Raw genomic sequence first — 21,640 nt, 5'->3', positions numbered from 1 at the left:
CCCACCCATCGTGCGTGAGCTCCCAGTTCAGCTCCTTCCTTCTGTACCTGATTTGCAGCATCTCCAGCCTCTGCCTCTCCTTCATGTGCCAAGTAAGTCCCTGACCTTTCAGCTCGAGGCTGCAGGTGTATTTCAATCTCCCCCTGAAGCTGGTCCATTTTCTATAAAATCAGATATTAATTAAAATCAAGTGTGAGAATGAACAGCCAGGCTTATATCTTGTCAGGTCAACCATTTGCCTTCAGCCTCGTGTTATGGCTAAACAACATGGTTCCTTCAGCAGCAAAACCAGCTGAAGTAGGGTAGGGGAGAAGTTCCTACCCGCTGCACTGTTACCTACATCCTGCTCCTGGCCGCTGTGGGAGCTAGCGCGGTGAACATCATCACTGAACAATCAAAAACAATCAAACCAAATCTTCCTCCATTTCAGCATGGTGCACCTGCCCTGGCAGCTGCCCAGCCGTGGTGGTAACGGTGCTGCAAACTGCGCAATGGCAGGACCACGTAGATGGCTGTCAGGAACCACTGGAGCCAGCTGCCCCACTAAAGTATAACCACATCTTCTAACTGCAAACCTGCCACTAACTACAGCCCTGGGGCATACTCCCAAATGGCTACTGGATTCAGCTGAGCTGGTCGGGCAAGCACATGGTTTGCTGTTCCCATCATCAGAGATCGTGCATGACCCTCACATCAGCAGTTTCAAGCCATGAATGCCCATTCCTCTCCAGCAAGAGAGTATTTGAGCTTTTTCTTACAGTCTTGGGCCACCAAATGCCTTTGGCGCTTTGGAGACGAGGTGCTGGGCATTGCTTCCCACTCACCTCAGTTTTCGGCTGCCTGGGACCAATGCACCACCAGCATGCTGCAGCATGGTGGCTTTGGCACCACACCACACCGATGCTAATCTGAGAGGAAATGCCTGTGCTCATACCCTGACAGCTTTCCCCAACTGCCTGCATAAATGTTATTTATTAAGGCTGTCTTGGGCAGAATGGACCATGCGATCACGATCTTTCAGATATTCTTCCAAGCTCTATAAAAACAAAGGTCCACACCCACATCTGGTGCAACATCTGCTTGCAGGAAAACAAGTCTAGTGGCAGGAATGCCATTAAACTGTTTTAAAAACTGATGTAGTTGGCTAGCCTGGGTCAAATAAAGCATGAACAAAGATACTTTATGGGGTGGCTTACATATTTTGGATGTTAACAGATATGCCCAAGGCTCAAGGAGATCCAAAGGTTGTAATAAAGCTCATACATACTTGTGATGGCTTTCAAATACCTGTTAATCAGAATGAGACTGTTGTCCTTCTTCAGGGGCCTACTTCACTGGAGAGCTCTGCTCTGTCCCACAGATTAGGTCGCCTTTTAAATTTCAAGGTAACTGAAATTTTGAGAGGTTGGCTATACTCGCCAGACCTCACTGACCTAACTGCCTCTAAGAGTAAACCGTAAGGTTTTGGCATCACTAATTTCCAACGGTAGGCCTGATTTAACCTCTAACTTACAGCGTACTCCGTCAGCAGCCCAGTGAGCGGTGTACCTGATTGCATGTTCCTCTCCTCCTTTTCCTTGTGCCTCTATAGCCCCGAAGGAGCTGTGGGATCCTCAGCAAGGCCAGATGAATGTTTCCTTTGGACACTGTGGCCTCCTGGCACCGCCAAGAGCCATTCCAAATGTGCCCCAGACCTCTGTCATAGGTTACTTAACATCACTCTGACCAATAAATCCTAGCTCGATGTAAACTTCTTCATTCATTGGTGGTTTGTTGGGATTATTTTCAAATATAATAATTTTATAGATTAAAATTGTATAGGAAACCATTTTTGGAAGCTGTCTTACTTCAAATGGATGCAACTAGAAATTATGTTCATGCGGTGGAGAGATGGACGACTGACATAAAGATGGACCAGATGGGTAATGCTTGGTAAAGTTTATTTGAGTAAGAGGGCTGGTGAGGTGAGCAGGCAAGCAGTTTACCAGTAAATACAAATCTGATTTGTCTGTTGCTTTGAAGTATTCCATGCTAATTTGATTATAGTAGCTTCTTAAATTACTGTCTTCTCTCAGTAACTGCTCATTGTCCCACACCTCTCATTTTGATAGACAACTTTTCCTTTAACTATAACATAGTCGATCAATGCTTCATGTCCCCCAAACTGGTAAATCAAGTGCTCCCACCTAAAAAGACAAGAAGATGTTTAAGAATATCCAGACTTGCATAAAAGCAGGCCACATACCTACTGGCAATTATAAAATAATTGCTCGAACCATCGGAAAACACTATTCCACGTTTACATGGTGATCTCTTGTTGCATGAATACAGTGAGTTAACATACAAATCAGTAAAGAATTCCTTCCACAAAATAAACAGGTATTATCTTTAAATAATTCGTAATTAAGCAAGGATTATTTGTAATATTAGCCCCAAGAGTTTTAGGCTTTATTTTCCACTGGAGCGACTGAGGAGAATGAAAGTGGGTCTAAAATGCTAGCAGTATTTTCCAATGAGAATAACTTCTAAAGCACGAGGAATTCACTAACCTCTCCGCTATCCACAATATGGTGAAAAACAAAGTTCCTTATATTAAATCACATTTCAAACGACAATGGAAGAACAAACCTTGACGAATTTATGATAACAAGATCCCCCTGCTTGCCAGTCTCTATGGAGCCATGCGTGTCTGATTTTCCCAGAGCATAAGCTGCATTAATGGTGGCAGCTGCTAGTGCTTCATTCATTGACATCTTCATGTTTACACAGGCCAGGTGCATCACCATAGGCTAGTAGGTGAGTTAAATGGAAAATGGGAGTTACCAGCAACACAAATAAAACTGTTCATGCCTCAAATCCCTAAGCACTCTCCTCCCTCCATGTGCAACAGAAGGAGTTGTCCTGCAGGATGTAAATCTTGCCAACTCCAAAACGAACACGCTAAAATCAGGAACTTTGAGAGCCTTTCTTACAAGCCTTTTGGTGCATAGAAGAAATAGGAGCCCTTCTGGTTTCAAAAATTTCTGGCAAAAACTACCAACCCACATAAATAAGCATGAGAATTGTCTAAGATGGGCATACAGCTCTCTTTGCAGGCATAAGACTGTTTTAAGTGTGCAATATCTAAACACAGTTGTGCCAGTAAGAGACTTCATAATTTTATGTTGTCGTAAGTATAAGGAATAGCTTACCATTGAAAAACAGTAGGCATTAGGATTAAAGTCACTGCCAAGAGCAACTATAACTCCTTCTTCTAACATTTTTCTAGCTTGAGGTTGCTTCAGTCTAGTGGGAAAAACACTTGTCAGTGCAATTTGCTTAGTTATTACATGATGAATTACAAGAGCAAAAGTCATCACTGGGTTTGGCTACACTCATGCCTTCAGTTACACTAATCCTTTTGGAGACAAAAGGCCAAATTCTCCTCTTGGCTCCCTACCTATCACCCTATGGACAGCATAAATGGGAACTGTGATCCATTGCTTTTGCGGTAACAGTATGTGGCAGCAGCCAATATCAAGCATCAGGCTCCAGGCCATTGAAATTCTGGTATTTATCCAGACCTCAGCCACTTAAGGATTTACAAGGTGAAAATCTTCATTTCTCAAAAAAGGAATTTTGTAGTCCTTATAGTTTCAAAGACAGGCTCCCAAATATGAGCAGTGGCATAAGCAACGCACTAGTCCCCAGTTCTGTTGGCAATTCAAAATACTAAGTTGAGGCTGTGAATTTAACTTGTATACATTAGAGGACTTTCTCACTTAGCAATGCTAATGCAATGAGGTATCTTCAATAACTTCAATATCTGGAATAGCCATTTCAAAATTCAGCCACTTGATTAAGCTTGAGTGGGTGTTTGCAAGGGTGGGCACCAGCAAATACACTCTAAGTTTTAGCCATAGTTGCTGTAAAGCCAATGGCACCAAACCTTGTATCTGAAAATAAACCAATGTAACAATAAAAATGAAACATTAGAGCATCTGCTGCTCAAAAAGTAGTATAAAAAGCACTGCAGTTAACAGAAAAGAACAATAAATGAGATGTCAATGAAGTGCTTACATTTGGTATAAGACAATCTTCTCCCTATAGAAGCCTCTTAGGAGATTTATGAGAAAATACCACCTGCTCCTGCACAACACGATGCTCCAGGAGTTAACCGTGTTTAAAAATATTTGCCTGAAGGGCTGTTCCCCGACCTCACGTGTCCTTCCAGCCTCTGCATCCCTGCTGTGCTCTGCTGCCAGCCTCCTTAGGGAGTATTGCAAGCAACACTTAGCAACGGCCAGAATGTCAGTGCTTACCATTAAGCAACTCTCCAGCTGCACTCTCTGCCCCAGCTCTGGCCATCAGGTGAAGCGCTGGCCACTACTGCTTTTCTTAAAACCAGGGGACAGTACAGGGGCAGGACATCTCGAGGTCTGAGCTCTCACCATCGGTGCTGAAGGAGGTGAGCAAGATCAGCAAAAGATCTACCACATCGCCGCATAGCAACTTCTCAAACGTTGCACAGCTTTCCACCCTCAAATACTCTTCTAATCAGTTATCCGTTATATCTCTTCTTCATTTTTAGAGTGTATTAGTCTGGCAGGTCTGTGTTCAGTAAATAGTGCACCAGACACTGGAACAAATGAGGCTTCATTTCCTACGGCTCGTTATTATCTCCATCATAGACTTATCCTGAGGTTATAAACTTTCTACCACATGAAGTCTCTGGAGTAACACGTGAGTTACAGCCGCAGCCTTTTCCACAGGTGGCTGCGTCTCTGTTGCCTCCTTTACCTCCCTGCCTGGGATCAGTTTGCAGGACCACACGTCCTCCCTGAGCTCTGTATTCTGGCGGTGCACGTAGTCGCAACCAGCCTCTGGGTTCAAAAGCACTGGTGCAGGACACGGACAGCTAACCACAAACAGAAACACAAGCACGGCTCTAGAAGTGAGCACAGGTGGCAATCGCACAAGCCTCAATGCCCCCAACAGTGGGCTGCTGAAAATAAACCACAATCAGCTCAAGGATCTTCTCTTCACAGGAACGGACGTATTACTGGGTCATGGTCCTCATCAGCTAGTTGGCTTATCTTTGTCATTAGGAGTAAGCAGGTGATTCATCTATGCTTATCGGGAATATCTGCATATGGAAAAGTGTTCTTAAGGCGATTCTGCTCAGTGTTGCCTGGGTAAAATCAGATGAGATTTTTAAAATGCTACCCACGGTCTTTCAGCTCTTCAGATAACCAAAGGATTCATTTCCTAGCAAAACCTTATGCAAGACAGCAAATGCATATATTGCAGATATAATTTGCCTGAAACAAAGCCAATTTGGTTTTCAAAGTCTAAATGGATTACAGAAAACCAGCCCAGTTTTCTTCTTAAATGAATGCCTGATTATCACCTTAGCCTGTCATAAGGGTAAATTCCAGTGCTGACTGAACCACTCCAAATCTACTGCAAGACTTCTCAGAAGCAGGGTATTGCCTTATTTTTGAGGATCTCCAACAGGAACAAGATAATGAGGAGGCTCATTCAGCTCTTTCTATTTCTCATTGTCTTCACCGATCCAGCCAGATCCTTCAGGCATAGATACAATCTTATGCTTTCACACTGAAAGCCTCTACAACCACAAATATGGTTTTGCTGTTACAAAAGTTTTCCTCCAATCCAGTGGCCTTACCTTAGCATGTAGGCAGTTGTTGGTAAAAGGACAGCGGCGCACTTAGCTCTTGCCATCGCTGTGATACCTTCATCACTAACTTCTTCCAGGTGGCTGATAGCCCGGGCTCCTAGTTCAGCTCCAAGCTAAGCAAATTTTCAAGAAATTTACTCACCATTCTCAATTAATTCAGTAAAGCAATATTGTTTTCAAATGACAGGAGGAGACAATTCATTATTAATGTAAAATTTACTGAAAGAAAAATCATAAAGAATGCTTAAAAGAACAAATGAAATACAGAGGCAAAATATTTGCTAATTTACTGCAGGAAAAGTTAATCACAAAAAGGTATTAACCATCTGCTGAGTGAAAGCACACCTTCAGTGATGTTTTTAACAGATGAACACGCAGACTATGGACAGCAATGGATAAAACCATTATCAAGTCCTGTTCACAAAGCACCCGGCAGAACAGTGTTGACAAAACTGATATTGGTTGCAGAACTAGCAGTGCAACTGCTGCCTTCAGTGCTGAAGCACCAAAAAGGCTTTTATGATCAATCAAGTTGGGGGTTTTTTGTTGTTGGTTTGTTTTTTTTTTAATACAGCAGAAAATAACTTGAGCAGACCCCAAGAAGAAAGCAATGTTTAAATGATGGTGAAACATGGTCTTAGAATGGCTTTCTCCATCAAGATATTTGGGAACCTACTCTTGACTAAACCATCCCTCTGAGTGTGCTCGCTGCACATCTGACTTGTTGCTGCTAACGGGACATTTAAGGAAAAAAGATTTTTCAAGTTGCATAGAAACCATGTTATTGTCATTCTTGGGTTCACAGATATCCACCTTCCTCATCTGTATCCTGTGTGGAAGATAAGCAAAGTCAATGTTTGATTAGTCAGCACATGTTAGTCCCAGAGGTCAAGGCTTCCTCCCATGTCCTTAACTCCAGAGCTGCACAAGGGCTGCACTTTCTATCGTCTGATAGAAATAGATGTCTGTCAATTATTTTACAAAGTCTTAGAAAAGAAAGCCTTGGTTTTGAAAACTGTAATTCTTTCAAAGATTCAGCTCTCGCAAAAGCAAAAATGGCTCAAGCGAATGTTAAGAAAGACGTACCTCAGCAGATTTCATCGGATGGAGTTCATCACCATGGAAGTTAATCTGTAACCCTATCTCTTTTCCAGCTTGAAGAATTCTCCTAGTAGACTCCAGATCAAAGACTCCTTTCTCACAGAACACGTCTATATTGTTAACATGTATTTCACCACTTAGTCTGAGTTCTTTCAATTTAGGGAGATGGTTATTGATAATGTCATCTGTGGCTTCAGTAGCAGTTTTCCCTCTAACAAAAAGAATAACATCCTTGAAGTCTGGGAAACATTCAAATTGTACATGCAATTACTAGATTATTTAGAAAATTATGCAAATACAAATCACTCAAAAACCTGCAGATTAAAAAAATTAAAATGACTGTAATTCACGTACTCTCAAAAACTAAGTACTTTCCATTCAAAGAATATTAGATTGTATTACTAGATATTTTTTACAAGGTTACCTTCTTGGATGCTAACCAAGACATGAGAATTTTAAAATAAATTCTTCTGCTTTCCTATTCATATATTCTGGACTACTTAGACTGTATTCTAAACCACATTTAAAATATGTAAATGATTATTTAAATATATAAATGGTATTCATGCAATATTTCTATGCAAATATCAAAGGGGATGTGCAGCACAAACCATTATTTGAAATTGACCTCTCCTCCTTTTACATCATTCAGAGTGATAGCTAGATAACTGCTTCTAAATCCGAGGGGCCTCCCGAGGTTTGATTTGCCAAAGTCAGAACCGTTTATAAACCCCCTATTACACAAAGATAACCCAGGGGAGATCAGTAAACGCCTTCAAAAGAGCAAACAATCCCCAAATCTGCAATTGAGTTAATATTTTGCAATTTTAAGATCTAAAGATAAGTGACGTAAGTGCAGCTAAATGTCTGTGACGTCTCAATCCTCATTTCAGGCACTGTACGGCATGCGCGGACTGGGATTATACAAGTGCCACACGTGGGCAAGTTGCGAGTTTTACAGTGGCAGTAAATTCAAGAAGCCAAATTCTGCTCGGATTTATAAATGAGGTTGTGCAGTTACAAAGCAGAGCAGAACCCAGCTTATGGCCCTTTTATTCACCTCTCACTGAAACAGTCATTGCTCAAGCTTTTACCATGCCAAGCCTTCTCCCTTTTCTTTTACTCTGCAGCCTTTGGAGGAATTTGGACTGAAAGATTAGGACCAGAGCCAAGACAAAACAGGGGGAAATGTATGTCTTGGTTTCATTTTTTTGGAGGACATAATACCCAAGAATTCAAAACAGACGTTGTTTTAATGCAAGAGACTTCTGCTCAGGAAATCACTTTGAGAATTTCTTCCTAAAGATGAAAAGGGCTCAGTGAAGCTTTGCCAATCAAAAAAAAGAAAAAAAAAATTAGAATCAGACATCCTCAAAATCATGAATTTGATTCAAAATGATGAGTGGAGGGATGATGGAGCAGTTATTTCTTTGCCCCCCTGCTGTGAGCTTTTTAGGTTCATTTCCTAAAGAACTGGAGATACTCTAAGTCTGGAAGTTCCAAGGCTGGAAACACTTTTTAAAAGCAATGGATGGGAACAAGGACCACTATAAACAGAGCAGCCTTATTTTTCTCTAGGATGGCTTGGACTAAAGTAGCCCGCACTGCTTGGCGCATACTTCAGTAAGTACTGCCTATTACCAAGGCCCCATATTGTAGTCCCACAGAATAACTGTGTGTGTAAGGACCTCTGGAGCTCATCTTATCCAACCCCTGGTGCAGAGCAGGGTCAATTTGAATCATGTGTCAATGGTACCTTCTAGAAGCAGAAAATCAGACTGAATTACCGTATACCTAGAATCACCAACACACACACACAGCAAGTTCTCAACATCTGCCCAAAGCTAATTTCCAGGTGGGAAAAAAGAATAACCAGTGCTGGCAAGTCTGGAGTTAGGCTCCTCTTAAGACTCCACATACTGAAGCTTTACAAGACATGCCACATATTGCAAGAGTTGGCAACATAAGCTTTCCAGTGGCACTTTTATCAATTAAATAAGCTTTCCGGTGATGCTTCTGCTGTAAGAGGCCAGACTTGCAACAGTAAATTAAGCCAAGCATAAGAAGCAAGCAAGCAAATGGCTTAGCAAGAACTTAACAAAGCTCCCTGGCAGCAGCCCCACGGGGGTCTAAGCAGCATTTTCCGTGAGCGAGAAAACATTACTGTCTTGCTTCACATTAAATAGAATGATTTTAAATTGATCCAATGTTAGCAGATTGGCGGTAACAAATTTGCACAACTATGATCATTCCAAAACCATCAGAAGATTATTAGACTTTTAATGGCTATCTAGTCAAGAGTTGCCATTAAGTACCTACAACAAAAAAGGGCATTACATTTTAAGACCTACATAAATCAAGAAGGTTTAAATAAAAATAGTTAAATCGATCTTACTCTTTTGTTGTATGATTTATGCATAATTGAACTACAGGGCAGTTTTATGGAATATAATGATGAAAGAAAACTAGCATGAGCTTAAGTGACTTGTAAGATGTCTGTTTAACAGCTTCAAGAATCCACAAGATCATCATCATCTCATTTGCATAAATAATATCAAAGAGCAATTCCCAGCCCCAAGCCTGGGGGCAATGTGTTCCCCTTGCATTCCTCTACTGTTATGGAAGCTGCAGGAAATTCAGAGTTTAAAATTGGAGCTCAACAAAGCGTGATGCTTCCCTCAGCGCGTTACTGGCCCAGATGTTCAGGAGCCAGGCAAAGGCTGAGGACCACGGCTCTGAACATCAGGCCTTGGATCAGGGAAGAACTGTAGAATTCCTCCTGGTCAAAACAAAAACCTGAGGCAGAGACTAAGTTTGAAGGATAGCAGAAAATTCAAGCAAAATATTCTAGACATGAACATTTGAATGAAAAGAGAAGAGGATTTAAGAAGACCCAAACTGGAAAATACAGATAATTCAGTATTTCCTTCAGGAAATATCCTCAAATCCCCACTACCCTTTCTCTTTACTTGAAATACAATATCCTCACTACCTGTATTTTGTTATGCTTGACATGCATCAGTGGGGATAGAACCATGCAGAGGGCGAGATGTCTTTCTAACACATAAGATTTGATATATTTGTAAAAACATTGAATTTATTTCATGAATTTATAGAAATGCTTGAAATATTTTGGTGGGAAAGACGATTTATTGGGATTTAGACTGAAATCCTCCCAAGGCTTTTTAGGGGAGGAGGAAAGGAAGGGCTAAGAAATATATATAGTTTGGGGTAAAACCTCAATTTTATTTTACCATTAAGTCTTCCAAATTTTAGTAGAACCTCTTGAAAGAAACATTTGGCGTTTTCAGCAGATTTCAGTTATCTTATTCTTAACCATCTTCCAGTTACTGAAGATGATACAGGATTCCTTTTGAACAGTTACATTAACAAAAGATAATTTCCCATCCTGCCCCAAATACACAATAATTAGATTGCAAATAAATTTTTCTAGGTCATGTTTTCTTGAATGTCGGAAGTAGATTTTTTTTGCATGCTTTTTTTTTTTTTAATGACCGTCTCTTAAATATTGCCACAGTATTCCTGTGATGCTAGGCCTGCGTCCATCTTACATGCTTGTTTTGCGGCAGCCTATTGCTTAGTCTGTCAAAATATGTTTCACATACACCTACCTAGCTAAAACTCCTCATTAATTCTTTCATACAATGAAATTTGGTAACTTGAAGATGTTGTTTTCATCATAGGAAAAAAAATGTCAAAGTGAGAAAGGTTTGGTATGGTATGTCTACTTGAGCCATTAAAATAGTTGTGATTAAGCACATTTACTTTAATCTTCTGTTCATCTCACACCTATAAGATGTATGCAATTCTTCATTGCATGGAAGCATAATTAACCTTTGTTTCCTGAAGTATATAAGGATTAAATACAGTATTTTTTTCTGTTAGCTGGTCAAAATAAAAGGTCATGGCAGAGACTAAGCTTGAAGGGTAGCAGCAAATCCAAGCAGAACGTTCTGTACAGGAAACCCCGTAATCCGCGTTATGCTCGGTGTGAGCAGCAGGTGGAGGCAGGGATTCTGTGCTAAACTTATGCTGGCATTTAGTAGCTATTAAATAATGCTTCCCCATCTTCCTTCAAATTAAATTTTAGGAAAGCCTTCTGTAAATACTGGCTATTGTTTGAAATATGTTGTATTTTAGGAAGGCTGGGCAGAAGAAACCTTTCTGAAAATAACAGCCAGTTTTCAATACAAAGCAGTAATACTGAACAAGAGCAAGAAAAATCAAGTTATATTACTTCGGCACAGAATGAGCTCCACAGTACGTTGATGAAATGCCAATATCCATGGATTGCTTAGCGCGTTCAATCACCCTGAGCATTTTAAGCTCTGTTTCTAAGTTTAAGCCATATCCACTCTTGCACTCAACCAACGTAGATCCTGCTCTGCGCATGCGTTCGAGTCGGTCTTTAAAAGTATTGAACAGCTCTTCTTCTGTGGCCTTCCGAGTGTGTTCCACAGTAAAATGTATTCCTCCCCCAGCCTGGTGGATCTCCATATAGGACGCACCTGCCAGCTGGGGGGAAAAAAGAAAACAAAACCAACCCCCACACACACAATTAACTATTAAATGTGCATTTTCTATCCAAGGAAATCGAGAAAGTGCCTTGAGGTCTCTTTGCAGTGGGAGAGAAAAAAGGGGGGGGAAATTGCCATTAATTCTCCCTCCCCCTCCTCTCTCCCCTCCACTTAACTGAAGAAATGATGTAAGAAGCGACGTGAAGAGAATAACTGAAGATTTGCTTCCCCCTGAGCCCAAGGGGAAAACCTATCTCTAGCTCAAAAATTCTTCTATGTTGAAAAAAAAGAAAAAAAAACCCCAGGATTTAGATGGTAATAGAAGGCAGCACTCCTGTATTGCTTCAATTAATACAAAAATATCTCAAGGCTGGCTGCAAATGCTGCAGTTACACTCCTCTCTCAGCCTACCAGTAATCAAAAACCGTCCTTTCTCCCAGTTAGATTATCTGACAGAAATTATATATTTTTCTACAGATGACAAATGGGAGTCACTAGAAAGTATAAATAGTTACGCCTTAAAAAAAAAGAGGAAGAAAAATATAGCTGTGTAATTTACACCATTACCTTCATTGCAAACTCATGAACCCTATCACCAGCCCACACTGGATGTGTATGTGCATCTACCAGGCCTAAAGAAAACAAAGCAAATGTACATTCAGGTTATTTCACTATGTAAAAAAAAGGCTTATGAACATGCAAGCAAATGAAATGGACAGCAGAAGCGCCCCTATAAAGCTTCTATTGGTTAGAGAAAAAGAAAAATCCAACCAGCCAAAAATCTAGGATTTTCTTTAAAGGCTATTAATTTTCTTTCGATTTTTTTAGGTGTGACACCTTATGCAAAACACCTCTAGGTAAGTGCATCAGTTGCTGAGTTTTTCATATTGTTTTGATGAAGTTTTCAAACTGTGGAAGAAATGATAAATGACAAACTTGGAAAGAGTTCATTAGACTTCAAGTGTGTGTTCTTTAAAAAAAAGCAAAGTGCTTAGGCTGGGCTTAGTACACTAGCACTTTAGCAACAGTCCACTTACTCCAGCGGGAGCTTTTTTTATGAGCTGTGAAACCAACACTACTGAAAGCCCAAGGCCATTGCAAACAGAACAGCAGTCTAACAGCTCGTGCGCTAACACCACTTGCAAAGTTTAACATGCAATAGATTTGCCCAGGTTTATTTTTTTATCAGGTAAAGTTGCAGAGTACGTGAATTAAAATCCCGCGCTGCCCTTTTGCCTCCAACGGGCTGCGGGCAGGACAGAGAGACTGAGCTGTGTGGCCGAACAGCTGATGGGCGGGAAGGGTAGAGAAAAGAGATGCGAAGCTGAAAAGTCACTCAGCGGGCCAGCTGCGTTACTGTTGTGATCTATGGTACAGAGGAACAGATGAAAAATGAAACAAAAGGAGAAAGAGTTCTACCAAGAAGCCAAAAAAAACCAAACAAAAAAAAAAAATCCCAAATGCTGCGGTTTTCTCCCTGCAGCACCTCTGATGAGGAAGATATGATACTCTGCCCCTCAACACAAGATACTATCAAGCCAATACTGAATCAGAGGAAAAAGGACGAAATGATGTTTAATACACATTTACTTTGTTTCTAAGCTCTTGCTGCCATTTGGCACTGTATCATTACGAAAAAGTACACCTACCTGGTAATACACACTTCCCGGAGCAGTCAATTATTCTTTCAAATGTTGCTCCTGAAAACTGATTGCGAATAACATCTGCCTGGCCCACAGCTTTGATACAACCATCTCTGCAAACAACAGAACGAACAAAGGAAGCGTGAGGCTGTTGAAAAGCCAAGCGCTCAGTGACAGAGCTCCTGGAGCAACAGCTCTGTGAAAGCAGGGGTAGGGACCTTCAGCAAGACTGAAGATGCACACAGGAGATATGGTTTGCATAGAAAATGATGGGGTAATGCCATGCATTTCAAGTTGTTTGCCATAACACTTGTCACATCCTCTAATTAGATCCCTCAGGACAACACCTTAGTACTCTTTTCTTCTAATTTTTGCTAGACAACATTGTTTTTATCTTGTGGATCAGCAAATATACAGCATTCCTCCAGCAAGTATCTGCAGGGCGCTCTTCCCCTCACTGAAATCACCCTGTCATTGCCAGCCTCCCGTGCCTGGACCTGAATCGTACCCTTGTGCCCTTGGAAGCCACAGAGATAAATCCCTTCGGGGCTGATCTTCGGTTCAACAGTAATTTTCTCCTGGTGGAGCTCGAGGACGGTACTGGGAACCCTATGCTGCACTTGAGGGGTCCCCCTCCAGCCTCACTCACACAAGAGGAGCATCCCGGGGTGTGCGCGGCACCGCTGTCCCTAAAGCCTTGTCTGTCTCCAGCTCTTTTCAAGCCACCGGAATAGTAACCGGGAGTCATCATGGGCACCTGCTGAAGGTACCTCTGCGCTACACGGCTGAATTTTTAAGACGCAAATAGCAGTTAGAGCATTTAGAAATGGGAGAGAAGAGATGTAATTATATACGTTAATTATTAACTATAATTTCATTAATTACACAATTATTTAAAGGATTGCTATTAGTTCATCTCAGTTCACATAGAAACAACGCAGAGGCAGAAGAGGGTAGCAGTTATGGTAACACCAGGCTAGAAGTTATCTTTAGGAGGCTAGACGTACAAATACAGCACAACAAAGGAAGTTTATCACGATATGGATAGATATAACCCAAATGACGACGGCAGGCGGCTGCAGTCCAGCCGCCGGCGGGAAGAGGCTGCACTAGCACCGGCGGGCAGGCTGTCGGGGCGGCGGCAGATCGCAGCGACCCCCTCCCTCAACCAGCCCCGCCGCCCCCCGCCCCAGCCCCGCGGCCGGCCGCACTCACAGCCCCACCACCAGGCTGGCCTCCCGCAGCACGGCCGGGCTGGCGGCGGCCTCCCGCCGCAGGTACTCCTCGCCCCGGCCGCAGACCAGCACCAGCTGCTGGGCGTTCTCCAGCAGGAGCCGGTGCCGGCCCGCCATGGCAGCGGGCAGAGCGGCAAATGGCGGGCGGCGCGGGGGGCGGCAGCCGCTCGGCTCAAAGTCCCTCGGGGCGGCGCGGCAGAAGCTGCCTCCTGCCCCGCCGGCCTGCTCCCGCCTCGGGCCGGGCCTGACCCTGACCCTGGCCCTGCCCGGGTTGGTTTTTGCTAACCGGCCTCCCAACAGCGGGTGAAGGCAGGGAAGTGGGAAGCAAAGCAGAGGGCAGGCCGGGCGATGCCGCCGGGGCACGGGTGAGGTGGGTGGCGGTGACCATCATCACCCGTGCTACTTTCGGCACTTGACAGAAATTTGGGCTGGGAAAGCTACAGGGGTTTAAGAGTGAGTTTGGCAGTAGGGTGCTGCGCTAGGCGAGGGATGCTGTTCTTGCTGCAGTCCGGGGCAACGTTAGACCATCCGTTCATCGTGTGGGTTTATGGTAATTTCCAAAGCAAACGGGCTTGCCAGTCGGGGATTCCCGCTGCCCTCTGCCCACACTGCACCACCTGGAGATTTCCCTTTGCCAAGAAAACGGGAGCGTCTGAATTGGGAGCATTGTCTGCCCGCATCCCCCCTCCCCGGCGTCCCTCACCTCGCTGATGTCCATCGCCTTGCCAGCATCCCAGCACCAGTCCCTGAGGGACCGTAACACCTCTCACCACACCGGATATTCAGGCAGACATTATTTATCTGGGCAGATATTAATTTATCCAATTCTACGATCGAAAAGTTTGTGTGATTCTGCTGCCCCCTACAGAATTAGGGATGGGAGAGTAGGGGAGCAAATATTTACTCAACATGGATTTTTGGTTCTCTTCTCTCTTCAAACATTCATAGCATGTATAGGGCTCCAGTAATCCCCAGGTGGAAAATAGAGTGTCTTTCTAAAGAAGTGGTCCCTCAAACACCTTTCTGGTGCTGGTAATCTTCTTCAGACACCTTTTCTTTTAGAAAGTGGATCAATTTATAATGTTTGTAACACACCTATGTGCACATACATATTCCTGTATAGCAGAAACAGATGGGTATGTTGGGTCTTTGAGCTTTTCTGGTGAAGTCTCATTTGCAAATGATGCAAAGTATGCAGCTAAACCACAGTAATTTGCATGTAATAGCAAACCTGAAAAGTGAGTAAAACTAGGATAGCGTTATCTTGTGATGCTGCTCCACTGGCTCAATACTGCACCATGACATAATCTTCATCTTCCTCTTAAACATTCTCTCACTACACACGCAGAAGATCGACAGGAGAGGCAGTAGATGGTGCTTTACTGCTTCCAGGAGTTCCTGCTGCTGACTTTGGCTCTCCCCGGCAGTACCATAGTATGTTTGAAAGCAGGAACTAAAGAAGAACCTTGCAATGGAGTCATAGCAAGGGCAGAAGGACACTCCATGGTGGAGGGGATGCTTAAGCAGCAGTAGTGGGGTGAGAGCTGGTGTGTCAGGAATGAAACGCAGCATGCTGTGGTGGAGCCTAGCGCTCGCTGGACCAGTCCTGCCAATAAAAGCAGTGGGGAGATGATTCAGCTGGGGCAAAACAGAGCACCCTACCCGCACGCAGCGCACTTCTCCATGTGCGGTGGGATGGCAGGCAAATAAAGAGACCTTGAATTAATGGCTTCACTGTAGCACTGTCTTACGGCAGTGCAAGTACTGCAAAATCATCTCCCTTGTATTCACAAATATTTTAGGGTACATGTTCAATGAGCTGCTCTTTCTGCTTTTGAGGGGACCACCAGTGAACATTAAATTCCCACCTGTATTTGTACATCCCCATGTTTAATTGCATGCCTGGCCATCCCACGCTTCTGTGAGCAAGGGCTAGAAGTCAAACAGAAACGGGCCTGAATGCTTCTGATATTTACGTTCCTCACATCTACAGATTTTTTTTTTCTTTTTGTCTCTTTCAGCAATTCTGGAGAGAATTTCAAAGACCAAAGGTGGCATTGCAGCTCTGTTTCTGGTGATCCAATCTCAGACTCCAGCCACTCATCACATTAGTTTTGCTAAAAGGGAGGAAAAAGGGAAGATCAGTCCTGTGTAAAGCTTTACACCTGGGAGAAGTGTGGTGTTAGACTCTTAAGGATAAAATTCAGGTCTGTGCACTAGGCTTTTCCAAGAACCAAGGGCGGACCATGATTTAAATCCTTAGAATAGGTTAAGATTTTATGCTTAGTGAAACAGGAGTGTATTTCATACTCAGACTTACGTTCTGCTTGCACAAAAAGTAGTTCTGTACTTGTGTATATGTATACGCACTGGTGGTTCTTTTCTGTTGAAAATTTTTCTCTGCACTATGAAGAAAAAGGTCAATCCACTGCAAAGTCAGTGGTTTCTGACATGCTGTGCCTGACATATTTTTACAAGTACTGCCCAGAAAGGTAAACGCAGGAGCAGTTTCTTGGTTGCATCCTCAGGAAATTCTTGAGTTTGATACAAAAAGTACAGATTCCAACAGTTGGGCTGTATTTTTAAAACATTAATGTCAGAATTCATCAGATGTAAATGGTAGGGTGCCAGAGGAACCCTGCCTAAATTCCTTAAACCTAGAGCCTTTAAATCACAGCCTTAACATCCAGTGAAAGTGCTTGTTGAAAAGAATTTTTAAAAGTGGTGTCTTCAATAGTGTCTGATAATAATTTATTTTTCTGCAAAATTGTATAGGTGTTGATAAAAGCAATCAGAAGAAGAGAACTCCTTTCACAGCGAAAGACCGGTATTTGCCTGCTGAAAAGGTGTGTGTTCCTAAACCAGTTTGAAGGATAATATCCTATGCTCTTTTTACTTATGTTATCCTTGGGTATTTTAAGTGCCTTGAGTTTGTCAGTTTGGGTTGGAAAATTCACCAAAAAGATTAAACAAAGAAGGTAGCAGAAGGAATAGAGAGTGAAAAAAAAAAAATAGTAGAAGTAGAGATAAGTAAAAAAGTCAATTGAATATCACGTTATCGGTTTCAGAGATTTCATCTCTTCTTGCTGGTGCTTTGTGTAAGTGTATGATATACTTGTTCCTCAAGTAACATCTTTTCAAATACACCGTCAGGGTTACTTTAGGATGTTGATTCTTGTAAACGACGTGTAATTAAATACAGAAGGCCCAAGGCTGGATATGAGTCTTAATCCAAACATTGGCTACATTTTCCTTAAATTCATTTGTTAGGTTTTTTCATCTGCTAAATAGTCCTTTACAATAACACATATGGCATGATGAATTGTCCTGAAAGGAGACATTTTGCATGTCTTAAGAAAAGCTGATTGCTGGCAGAACTTACTGCATGCTCTGTCCCTGTTTACAAAAGCAGCAGAGGTTAGCAGACCCTCCAGATCAAACATAGAAATTGTATCACATGGATGAAACTAACTTTGAAATGTGGAATTGAGCCATACTAAATTGCAAATTTGTCATGTAGTCTTGGCTCTCCTCACATCAGATTGAGTTTTACACCAGATTTACAAATATTTTTTGCATAGCTTTGCAAAAGTAAAAATTAAGTAATTCTGCATTTTCTTTTTCCTATTCAGAAAAACCTTGTATCACTCAGAGTGTGGAAACATTGCATTTGCTCAGAGGAGCTTTCTGAATCCTCCCTCTGTTCCCTGGTTCCCTCTTAGTAACTCCTCTGGCACAATCCAATTCTCCTGGTGATGGGGGGACCTTTCGGGGGAACTCCGCAGTCTGCCCCAGGGGAACTAATTCAGCAGGAATGGTTCCCTCTGGGCATAGTGCAACCTTTCCAACCCACCCGCCTAGGTCTCCTTTTCACAAAAACGGCAGTGAAGGGAGAAAGAAGAGCTTGCGTGCACCTGTGTCCTGTCGGGAGTGAGGACACAGACACACCCAAACATCAGAAGGAACTGGTATTGTTCCAGCATCCGACCTTATTGCTAAAGCTCGTCATTCTTTGCAGTCAGCCATCTGTACAAGACAGAATGGAGAGTTTGCAGCATTTTCTCTACGCAATGATAAAAATTTAGGGTCTTCTCAGCTAGGTTGTGTACCCTTTTCTGGTTGCTGCTAGGAATGGGAAGGTTTCCAAGTCAAAAATAAACAGCAAACAACCTGTACTTAAATAAGTATCACAAAAAATAAGCTCAAAACTACGTGTTGTATGTCTCCAGTCTTGGTGTCAGTCTTTCTAGGCTCTTTTTGACTATGGGATTTCTCACGATGTATAGTAAGTAGTTTTGTAGGATGTTATCTTTTGCTGATGAATTGTCCTACTACTTTGTCTCTGATTTCTTTTATCCTATGAACAATTTAAACACATGAAAGCATTTTTTAGTTACTTTATACACCTTATATTTCAGAAGTACAACCACAAGCCCCTTCTTTTCTATCTTTGATACATACATAAGTGAATGGTTCCAATTTTTCTGTCTTTTGGACTTGCTTCCGAAGAAGGGAAAAATCTGGTTTTTGTATTCATGGGCCTTACTCCGTACCAACTAAGGACCAGCTCCAATTACACCGATATGCTCAGAGTACCTCACCTTCGTCTGTATTGCGATTCTTTTCACACCATTTAGGACCAAAATCTGAATTAAGCCCATGTGTAAGTCTTTGTCTAACTTTACCTGCATGGCTTCTCCCATTGAAATGAACAGAACACTCTATGGTAGCAAAGATAAACATATGCATTCATCTTTGCAGTGTCCAGGCATAAGAACTAACATTAGTTATGAAGTTAAACGCCAAGGTATTATTTAGTTGCTGTGTTTGATGCCTGCTGGTATGCTAGAAGCGCCTTTCTGAGTTTGAGGTGTAATGAATGTACCTATCAAAAGAACCTGTAGGCACGTAACAAAAAAGTCAAAAGAATTTGAAGCTACGTGAGAGGAGCACACTTTCGTTGAGAACGAAACCTCAAGACTCTATAGAGGCCATCTCAGTCTTTGAAAGAGGGAAACAGATGACAGGAGAATGTATTTGTTTTCTTAGTTCCGACAGGGCTCTTGCTTTTGCAAAACGCAAGTCCACTTGTCTTTCCTATTACTCAGCCTAGATTTTTGTAGAATTTTGACTTTTTTCATCTAGATATGGGTTTTAAGGCCAATGTCTTTGTTTAGAATGCTGTCCCTCCACAGAAAGCTACTGACTTTACTGGGCCTTTTAGAAACACAGCAGTCTGCACAGATTTATTTCTGTCCACAGTTTGTCCCTCAGTGGATGGTGAAAAAAGATTTGGAACCATACCCACCTTTCAATGGATTGCTTGACTTTGTGATAAACTACCATTTTTCTTCCCATCTGTCCACTACAGCTACTACAGTCTGCTACTAAAGAAACGTAGAATTTTAGTATGAAAGCTAATGAATGAAAGCCAGACCACTTGCAGGGTTCCACCCCATTTAGTGGCCAGGTAGCAGAGCCGAGATCTGTATGCAGTGATTTCCGTGGGGTCATTTACTGGTAAATAACCAGCACTAGCCGAGTTTTTGTGGAATTGCACTCACAGCTGACTTGCCTGTGAGACTTTCACTTGAAATAACTCAAAACACTGATGGTTTTATACTGGTGACAAATAATAGCTTTTAACCTGAAAGATAAACCCATTTATGAATATGCTGAGGTACGAGATTGAGTTTATAGATGTCCTTGGTGTCGATCACTGATTTCAGAAGCCTTTGCATGGGTGATGATGCACAGAGACAGTGCTGGCGCTGAGCTCTCCACATGCCTCCAGGACACCGGTTGCAGGACCAATCACCCTCTGCTTCAAGTGGTTTACTAAGAGCTCAACCCCATAATGCTGGTTTTATTCCCTGATTAGCTTGCCATCACATAGCTCCTCTCCTTAGACAAAACCAGTAAGTTAATGACACAGCCTGTGGCATGTGGAGGGCTTCCAGAAAACCTCCTTTTTCCATCTCATCTCCGGCTTCTGCAACACACCTGTACAAATCCTGTCAGGGAAGGGGCTGGAGTTCGCAAAGAGCAGAAAAGGGCCCCCTCCTCTCCCTTTTTCACCCTGCAGCCTTGTCTAAGGCAGGCCAGGTCCACAGCAGAGGACCAAAGGAATTTTTATCTTTTGTGAAGCTCCACTACTGAGATCACACAGGGATAAAGGAGGAATTCTAGTTTCCCCATGTGTAAAACAGGGGCAATACTTCTGTATTTGACAGCAGCATTACGGCAAGTGATCACTGATGAGACAAGGGTAAAAGTAACACAACAGTTGTAATTTACGTTCATGCAGCGTACCTCTAGCTGTCTGGGCTCTGGTCTGCAGAATGCCCCTCCAGCCACATCCTGCAGGTAGTGATTCTCAGCTCCACCAGAGCCTCTAACAGGGAGTCTCAGACCAGCAGCACTGGCAAAGCAACGGCCTTTCATTAAGCAATGCTGACAGGTATGGGACATTCAGTTAACCACAATGTTTAAGAGTAAACATTTGAAAACACAGTTATTGTGCTCCTGACAAAGCTTTAACATTCCAAATGCCTGGTAACAAAGAGAGACTTTCTTTTTATGACCAAGACTAGGAGCATGCACTCCCATTTTGCAGTGTGTTGTCCTTATTAATGCCCATAAAGTCTATGGACCTTTATAGCTGCCAAGAGGCTTTTGTTTGTGTCGGTATTAGCTACATAGTCGACACAAATCTGTCCTTCCTTAATAATGATTGTACAGCCAGACTTCAAGCTTCGTGACTCAAAGCAGCAGAATATTTCTTAGAAACACTGGGGTATATATAATGGATCTCCACATCTCACCTGCAGTGAAGTCTTCACAACTGTTCTATTTCCAAATATTTTATAAACAGGTTTAAAGACTAAGTGTATTTAAATAGTAACTACATACATACTGTAAACTATATAGACTGCTATATTTTCCTGTGTGTCATATGGGAAGATAACTGGTATTTTGTTCACAGCCTTCAGCCATTAGAGCACAGAAGACAGCTAAGAAGAGGTTCTTGCAAATACTGAAGATGACTTACAGTTTTTCACTTGGAGGCAAAACTTAGTTTCCACTGAAGCAAGGATACAAAGCAGTATAGCTGCATCCTCTTAATTAACCAATTCAGTGCTGAAGGAATCATTATCAAATCATCGGCAATCTGCAGCAGGCACACCAGGATATTTGTTTTAAAGATTTCTGTTGCTCATTCTACAGCCAGTATTATCATCATTAGAGAAGAGACTATTCCTGCAGCTCCTTCAATCTACTCAGCAATTCAGCTTAGAATGACAGCAGAAGAGAAAGTCACATACACATGATCTTTACCTTCTATTACACATACCACAGTATGACTGCCTGACAGGAGAGCACTGATGCTAAACTCCGCTGATACATGAATGAACCATCTGTTTTCTTTTAGAGTACATGGCT

The 21,640-nt window shown here is 42.3% G+C and overlaps 1 protein-coding gene and 1 long non-coding RNA gene across 2 annotated transcripts; one reads left to right on the top strand and one right to left on the bottom strand.

Annotated features, from left to right (window-relative positions):
* Positions 1–1,923: 1,923 nt before the first annotated feature.
* On the bottom strand, positions 1,924–14,409 carry AMDHD1 (amidohydrolase domain containing 1). The gene is made up of 9 exons (XM_054848773.1): positions 14,178–14,409; positions 12,969–13,075; positions 11,887–11,951; positions 11,040–11,317; positions 6,767–6,992; positions 5,669–5,793; positions 3,192–3,285; positions 2,629–2,789; positions 1,924–2,186 (listed from the first exon to the last, which is right to left on the bottom strand). The coding sequence occupies exons 1-9, from the start codon at positions 14,312–14,314 to the stop codon at positions 2,072–2,074; spliced, it is 1,308 nt and encodes a 435-aa protein (XP_054704748.1). The 5' UTR covers positions 14,315–14,409; the 3' UTR covers positions 1,924–2,071.
* Positions 13,605–21,460, top strand: LOC129215515 (uncharacterized). Its single transcript, XR_008580009.1, has 3 exons — positions 13,605–13,728; positions 16,973–17,043; positions 21,183–21,460. It is a non-coding gene; the product is annotated as an uncharacterized LOC129215515 (long non-coding RNA).
* Positions 21,461–21,640: the final 180 nt, after the last annotated feature.

The sequence above is a fragment of the Grus americana genome, chromosome 1 (genome assembly GCF_028858705.1).
Source record: "Grus americana isolate bGruAme1 chromosome 1, bGruAme1.mat, whole genome shotgun sequence".
NCBI classification, from domain to species: Eukaryota; Metazoa; Chordata; class Aves; order Gruiformes; family Gruidae; genus Grus; species Grus americana.
Note: the sequence above shows the minus strand (reverse complement) of the source record. Positions and strands in the feature narration are given on the sequence as shown.

Coding starts and splice junctions, on each gene's coding strand:
- AMDHD1 (XM_054848773.1), bottom strand. CDS start 14,314: ATGGCGGGCCGGCACCGGCTCCTGCTGGAGAACGCCCAGCAGCTGGTG. Junction 13,076..14,177: donor GCCAGCCTGGTGGTGGGGCT/GTGAGTGCGGCC, acceptor TGTTGTTTGCAG/AGATGGTTGTATCAAAGCTG. Junction 11,318..11,886: donor TTCATGAGTTTGCAATGAAG/GTAATGGTGTAA, acceptor TTTTCCCCCCAG/CTGGCAGGTGCGTCCTATAT.